General features: G+C 38.7%; 1 protein-coding gene across 1 annotated transcript in view; it reads left to right on the top strand.

Moving 5' to 3' along the window:
• The window catches only part of mdga2a (MAM domain containing glycosylphosphatidylinositol anchor 2a), a 151752-nt gene that overhangs the window by 104027 nt on the left and 39382 nt on the right, over window positions 1-8343 (top strand). The window contains exon 13 of the mRNA XM_015036406.1: window positions 3229-3406. Coding sequence (XP_014891892.1) covers window positions 3229-3406 — 178 coding nt within the window. The remainder of the gene's footprint in view (window positions 1-3228; window positions 3407-8343) is intronic.

The raw sequence follows: 8343 nt of genomic DNA, 5'->3' as shown, positions 1-8343 counted from the left end.
CTTGTTTTTGCTGACTGGATACATATTTGTTTTAGCATTGTAGCACAGCTAGATGCATAAGGAAATTTAAAAAGTAGCTGTTTTATGTGTAGAGGAATCTAAAAATCTTCCCCCCCCCCCCCTCTTACCATGTAGAAAGCTTAGCTGAATTCACAACGGCCAACAAGAAAAGCATAAACGCCGCACTGTGCACTTCTATATGTTCACACGAGGCATTATAATTAGCTGGTTGCCAAAAAGCAGCTGAATGGCGAGTGAAGCAGGCAACTCAGAAGCAACATTAGTCCTCTGTATCTGAACTGATGCTGCACTCTCTGAAAGGGACTTGAAGTGTTCCCCACACACTCGCATTCTGCCACAAGCCTTTTTTACTGTGCTGTGTTTAGCAAACAGAAGGTGATTGTTTTTTTTTTTTTTTTCCTTTTCAAATCTCACTCAGTGAAGCGAGTGTCAAGAGCCAGAATAGCAGCAAACGGGGAAAACTGGAGACATTGTGAAAGCATGACAAAAAAAAAATACCTGTGAATGGTAAAAGGATAATATTGTGGATGGAAAATAGATTGCTTTTATCATTAAAAAATAAGTTTGATAGTCTTAAAGAATGCTGTTGTTGCATTGCATTACACATTATTGTAAATGTTGTTTTAGACATTATATCACATTCTAGATTTAGTGGTAAATCTAGAATGTGATATAAATAAATATTTATTTTCTTTTTTACTTTGCTTCATCCAGAATACCTTTTTGAAAATTCTAGTATTTGTATTAAAACATTAGGCAAAAAACTACTGCTAAATATCTGTAATTTAAGAAAAAAAGACAATAAAAAGGCTCTATTAAATTGTTGGGATCATATGGGATGTTCTAAGTATTTCAGAAATTGCGGATCTACTTGGATTTTTACACACAATCACTTTGTGGGTTTACAGAGAATGGTCCATAAAAGAGAGCATTAAAAGTCCAGGCAGAATTACTTTGTTGGTGTTTGGGGTTCAAAGGTCGACTCGTTTGAGGTGTTAACAGCGCAAATGGCCGCTCGTCGTCCGGCCAACAAGGAAACGCATATTAACGTTGTTTCCCTTCCAATAAAAGAAGATCCGTTTGGTTGAAATTGTTCCCTCTTTTATTAGAGTTTGAGAAAACACACAGTCAGCCCAACACTGTGTTAGCAATCAGCAGCAATGCCGTTTGTACTAAATATTTTCAGGTAGGGACGAGTCAGCTCTGTCGAGTAAATCACTCTATTTACCTGCAAAGCTAATGGTGATGAAAACTTGCACCCCATAATTGCAGATCATCCAAACTCCAATTAATTACTTCATTAGTACTGTTCTCACCTAAACACTGTGACTCCAGTGCTCTGTTATCACACCTTCATTCACTCCATCTCCATTGCGCCGGGCTTGCAGCCGACTCTTCAGAGTGCAAACGAAAGCATGAATAATCAGCGTGCCGCAGAAGAAGTAACCTGTCTTGGAGCAGGTCATTCCCTTAAACTGATTCCTAAAGATAAAATGTAGCCAACTGGGCTTCTTTCTGCCCCACGATAGACTGCTATCGGGTCTTTTTAACATCCAGATGGGCCGTGTTGTATCACTGCTGATGAAAAAACACTCAGTATTTTGTGTGATAACTGGGCTTATTCAACTGGAGAAAGGCTGTGTACACTGCAGGGCCAAACTTGAAGTCCAAGGTCCATGTTGAAATGGGTTTGCAGAACACTTTAGAAAGTGTGTGAATGATGCAAACATAGCCGCATTCATCAACACCTGGGTCACCCACAGACGGTTGGGATTTTTGATTGCACTGCTGAATGCAAGACTCTTTCTTCTGCTTGACTACTTTGTGAAAAAACGTCATTCAAATGGTTGCAGCAGCCAGGAAAAATGAGTTTGATTCATTATAAACGACAAAAAATTCAATGCATTTATTTCTACTGGCACTTAGTGGCAGTTTTAAACGGCCTATAGAAACTGTTAATTGAAAAACGACAGCCTTGTTTTAAAGGTTTGCATTTATACAGGAAAAGAAATGTATTCAGAGTATTTTGCTCACAGTACTGTTGTAGATAAAAGGGTAACAAACTGGTTTTATTCACTCATTTTCTTTACTGATGTCATCCATTGAGAGTCGATGAGAGCCGTGGCATAGAGTGCAACATCGTGACTTGTTCCTCAGAGTTTTAAATACCCAACTGTGGTTTCACTTACATGTCTTCCCTTCAGTGAAGCAGCTTTAATAAATGCTACACCAATTTATATTCTACATAACCTGCAGATCCTAATCTTTTAAGCCACTTTTGATTTTTACCAGTCATGTTTTGCAGCCTGTGGATTAGAGAGCAAACCTCAACAAACGACGCGAGATATTTGAAACTGAAATTTAATTACATTTATGTTATTGCGGTTCTCTACTTTCTTTAGATTGTATTGATTTTCGCCTTTTGGAGTTTTAATTTGTCTTTGCATAACTGAGCAGCCGATGAATATGTGACTATCTTGGTCAATACTGCAATCTTGATTCATTACAATTACACATTGAGTGTAAAAACACAGTTTATTGCACCCCGAAGTATTATTTTCTAAATTCCATGTTTCACACCTAAAAAGCGTGTGGTCGTCTTTTATTTCTTCCATTATTTTAACAGCTTTGAAAACACAGCAAAATGTGCTTTGATGCATCAAAAACTTTGAATTTTTGTGATTAGTTGGTTAAAAATCTACCAGCGAAGAATAATTAGCAGGGCGTGAAAATTTGCTCTGTGGTATTGTGAGGTTTAATCCGCATTTTACGCAACGTGGAAGTCGTAGGGGAAACAGTCTGAGTCAAATTAAAGGTTAGATTTCGCTGTTATATTATGTATTTGTAACTGTTTGCAGCCAAAATGAAAATCAAAAGAGAAACTAAATTAACTACAAGGGATTTTCTTGACAAAACTCAAACATTTTAATCGTTCTGAACAGATTTACAGTGACGTCTGAGTCAATTTTGTCATATTTGCAACAGCTGTTCTTTATTATTCACTCATTAAGACAGAGCAGGGCTGTGATTTCTGTTCAGCTTGAAAAACAATGCAACAGATTTTTGCAAATCAAATATTCATGTGTTAACTATGCTCTCGACTTTAAAGCTCATTGTTCGTTGACAGCTTTGTGCACAAATGTCAGTGACGACATCATCAATTACGCTTTAACAATCCAGTCTTCTTGCTGGTTTTCCCCCCTTCAGGTGGGCTTGCAGCGCTGGTGGGAGCAGGAGATCCCTGTAGGCGATACCATCGGCAAAGGGGAGCTAATGACACACAACCTCACCGAGCTGATAAAACCCGAGTCGTACGAGGTGCGTCTCACTCCCATCACTCGTTTTGGAGAGGGTGACTCCACCGTCCGGATCATCACCTACAGCGGTGAGTGTCAAAAAGCGTCTTTTAAGTGTTGTCTCAAGAAGCAGCATAAAAGCAGGTCGAAAAACAGAAAAAATAAAATAAATCGAGTGTTGGTTCTATGTGTGGCGTAAAACACATCTCCACGGTGCGACTCTGTAATTAACCCCCGCTCCAGTTTTTGCGTCTCTACCACGACACGTGTCCGTCAATTCGTGGATGAATATCACAAGTTCACTTTGGCATCAGCAGCCATTTCTGTGATCATGACGGAGATCCATTATGCATGATATGTATGAGGATGGACCAGTTAAAAGTGAACTCATTAAAGTCATTTGAATTGCATCTAACCCATTAAGTCTTGAGAGGTTCAGCCGGATTTCAGCGTGCTTTGCTCCTTTCCAGCTTGAGCCAAACGAATGCTGATCAACTGACTAATCTCTTCCTCTGACCTTTATTCCCTGAGTCAGGTTTTTATCCTTGGCTTGGTTAAAGGCTGACTTGTTGTTTGTGTGCTGGAGAGATCGCCGTAACATCAGAGCAGCGGATGACTCAAACACGTCATTTAGGTCATCAGACCAAACAAAACTGGTCAGAAATGATTCATGTTTCTCTGCACTCAGTTTGCCCATGGACAACTTTTTTTTTCTTGTTTGTTTACCTCTTTTATTTTGCCAGAGGATTTGTTGTGTTTCCTGGAATGTTTCTCAAATAGCACAAAGGTATTTTTTATTTCAGTGCTGATCAAACAGAGCAATCGTAACATTTCCTCCGGTTTTAGACTCTAAACCAAAAATCGTGGTGATAGAATAAAGTTGTGCTTCACAGAGAACTGTTGTAGAAACTGCTGTGAAATTGCAAAAAGATAAGCATTTCAGCTTGAGATTGTTGATTGTGGTTTCTCCTTGTATACGTAAGGAATGAAGAAGCAAATGTACATTGAGAAGTCCACTATGCTAAGTTTCAACAAAGTGATTCAAAACAGGATTTTTAGGATTTGCACAGTGGAAGCAAACCAAGGTTGTGACGTTAATATCCTGAAAAAAAAATCAGGATATTTACCTGAAATTGAGCAATACTGCAAAAAGCCGAAGTCTTTGCTGACAGTTAAATGAACTCTGACCACATGAAGGCTTCTCCTCCACAGAAACATCAGATCTGGAGTCTATACAATATTTACATTTAAGCACAAAGAAATCACGTAGTTTTAAACTTGAGTGCATTCTGGAGATATTGTTTCATCATAATAATACGCATACATCAGTCTTAGCTCTTTGACATTAATAAAACTTTAGTATATTATCAGAATTCCTGCTATCAAGTGATGCAGTGAATCATATATATTTTCTAATATGACATAAAAACCACTGCCACATCTCAGATTATTGTCCTAGAATTAGAGGACACAAGCACAGAGACGGGGATGGGTAAGACGTATAGTCAATACTGTTATATTCTGCTCCGCTCCATATAAATGCACAACTCCTAGGTGATCTTTTCTACATCTTTATCCTCTAGATATCAGCTATGATTACCGAGAAAAGTGTTTCAGCTGCGCTTTGGCTGTCTTCTCGCAAAGGAAGCTTCTCCTTGTGGCTGAGCTGCAAGAATAAACAGACAACTTGAGAGTCTGAGTCAGAGTAAAAGCAGCTTAGCAGGCCACCTCTTGGAATACTTTTCCTTTAGTCGTTCCTTAGCAGTTTACACGTAATCAAGCAGATCCGTACAATAACGCGACTGCAAAAAAAGGTGAGAGATGTGCCAGAGAGCAACGTTGAATTATTTCCTTTAAATCCACATTCTAATGCAACTGTGAAGTGAATAAAACTATTGTAAGGCGTCCAAAATAAAACAAAATGAAAAAAAGACGGTAATGCTGAACTCTGACTGCTCTTCCACAACCACTACGAAACAATTTTACCAAAACTTTTTTTTTTTTGTATGCTCTGTGCCAGTCCTGCAACACACCTGACTTCATCGATTACATCCAGTTCTCTGACCACAGTCCATCACATCACCATGACAACCATGTCTACATACACGATCTTCCCTTCGTGAATAAATTTTACACCAGATTTGACTGAGAGCAATACCTTCCAAATTGTACAATTGTATATTATCACAGAAAGTTTTGACGATCACAGATATTTTATCAAATCAGAGGATTCAACGAAGTCACTACTTCCTGAGCGTACTTTATTGAGCGTATTTATCTTGATTCTAACCACCAGGCAGTAATCAGGCATCGGTCTGTCTACTGAAATCCACCCTCCAAAAAGTTTAACTATTTTATGACTATGTTACATTTTCAAATACAACCACTTTTGTTTTGGGACCTTTTTTTATCCCTTAGCAAACAGTTAGTATGTGTTTTTTTAAAGGCAGATGGAAAAACCCTGAAAAAATAACTTATTAAAGCAAAAATATGGACAGATTACTCCTACAGCCTTTTGATTATATATGGTACAATGTCTAAAATATAGCAAGAAATGAAGAAAACTAAGCTAGCTTGATATTTTTCATAAAGCACCAACTAAGCCACTAGGGCTGAAGGAAAATTTGTCCTTTCGTTCAAGGAAAACATGACATTGGGAATGTTAAAGATGGAGATAAAGACAACACAAAATCTCAAACTTCACAAGATGCTAGTGAGACTATTGGCTCACCACAAAAATAATCAGCCAAGTAAACTGCAGGCATCAGGCCGGTTGAGCCCAGTGAACACACACTAGAATACACTTTATTTTAAGGATATAAAATACCAGTTTGCAGGTACAGTTTTATTCTCGGCATGTTGACTGATACGCAACGAAAGGGTTGACAGTGCCATCCAGATACCCAGGTACTTGAGATGTGCATTTTCATAAAGTAACTGTTTTCCGTCTATCACTGCCTGCTGAGATCTTCCTGAGTGGCGCTGCTGCTGCAGTTGTGAATAATTTAGTTTCACTGCAGCTCATCACGACTGTTAGGAGAAAAGAGAATCGGAGAAGGGGGGGGGCGAAGACTGAGAAACAGGCAAACTTTCCCCCAGTGGTCTGTGCTAAACCTTGAATTGAATTCAGACGAACCGAATCGAATTGAATTCAGTCAAATATGTAAAGAAATGTGGCTAATTAAGACAGCGAGAAGCACAGGAGGATAGTCGGAGGAAGCCAAACTGGAGCTGAAGAGAAAGAGGGGGAGAGACAGAACAGAAAGAAACCAAGTAAGTTTTGGTGTTCAAATCTCCAGCCTGCACAACAAGAGACTGGACTAATTACCACTCTAGGGTGCTCCGTTCTCCCATGCGCTCTATGACGTTACTGTATCAGGCCAACGCAGGTCTGAGCCAAATTCACTCTGCACCGAGAACGTGTCCCATTAGTCACCCTGACTGACGGCTGAAGCGCGGAGCGAGATCGTCTGCGCTTTGGCTTCTGTTTAATCATGGTAGGAGAACAAGGACCTGAGGGGGCTCCTGTGTACAAACTGTCAGTGTTTTATTACATTCAGGGCTTTCCAATCTCCAGAAATATATTGTAGGAATTTTTAAATATATATATATATATGTATTGTAGTTAATCATTGTGCTTATTTTTGGGGTTCCATTCTTTTGCTCTGTTCTTGTGAATTTACTTGGATATTTTCAACTATTCTAGTTATTATTAAGTGTGCACCCAGCTATATACATATTTGTCTTTATAGAGGACTTTTAGCACAGATACAATAGTTGTGGATGAAGGCTGCCTTTGTTCTGACTCCTGTACTGACAAACGCTGTGGATCAAGTTGCATAGATTCAGTTCATCTTTTTTTTTTTGGCCATCTTGGTGTCAAACAATGATAAAAATGGGAAAGGTTTTTATAATTATTAAGAAATAAAAATCTTGCATACATTGGTACTTAGACCCTTTACTCAATACTTTATATAACCACCATTGACTATAACAATAGTTACAAATATCTTTGTATTTGTCTCTGCCAGTTTTGCACAATTTAACAGATTCTTAAGTAGCTTGTGCTCGGCCTGATTGGTCCATCAGGGAACGTCAGTTTTTTATCTTGGCAGAAATTCTCACTAGGGTTAAAGTCTGGACTTTGACTAGGCCATTCTAATTTATCATAATCTTTCCATTGTAACTTAGCATAATTGAACCCAGATAGTTTCCAAGTCTTCTACAATTCAAGTCTTTTTCAACATTGCCTTGTGTTTAGCTCCGACCAAGTTTCTATCAAACCTGACCAGCCTCCAGAAAAGTAGCTTCAAAGCATGATGCTGCCACTGCCATGTTTTATCATGAAGACAGTGATGAAAATCTTGTGTTGCTTTCCTTTTGACTTCACAATTAGACTCTACTTTGTGTTGACATAAAATCCTAATATAATCTTTTTTTTTGTGTTGTGACAAATTTTAAGGGATTTAAACGCAGCATATCCCTACGTGATTCGGTGTGTGCGCCTCTTTGTTTTTCCATCAATACAGCATTTTGTAAACGGTCCTCTCTGCCTTGCAATTAGTTCCCACAGAGTCTGAAAAAAATTACTACATTAAAAATAAAATGTGAAAAAAGCGTGACTCAACTGGTCGAGCCATTTTTTTTATTATCCACGACGGCAGCGGATTTTCTGTGACTCTGCAAGAAAACACCCAAAGCAGTTATTGTATCTCCAGCTGCAGGATGAAGAATAGTTGTGTCGGCCAGCTCTTTGAAATATACTGCAGCGGCAAACTCAGCATCTGTTTGGTTTTTGTCTTCGCCTCCCTTCTCTCTCATGGCTTTCCCTGAACAATGCAGGATTTAAAGTTTAAGCTTTATGTCAGCCTCTCTCTGTGCAACAGCTGTTTCCTGATACTACATCTTCATGCATGAAGGACATCTGTCTCACTGTCGAGGATCTTTGATATTTGTGCAGACGTGGAGTCTCTTCATACTTGAAAATAAAACATCTCACCAAAAAAAAAAAGTTCTTTTTTGCGTG

Source organism: Poecilia latipinna, unplaced genomic scaffold, assembly GCF_001443285.1.
Source record: "Poecilia latipinna isolate Pla-1442-1.1 unplaced genomic scaffold, P_latipinna-1.0 Scaffold368, whole genome shotgun sequence".
NCBI classification, from domain to species: domain Eukaryota; kingdom Metazoa; phylum Chordata; class Actinopteri; order Cyprinodontiformes; family Poeciliidae; genus Poecilia; species Poecilia latipinna.
Note: the sequence above shows the minus strand (reverse complement) of the source record. Positions and strands in the feature narration are given on the sequence as shown.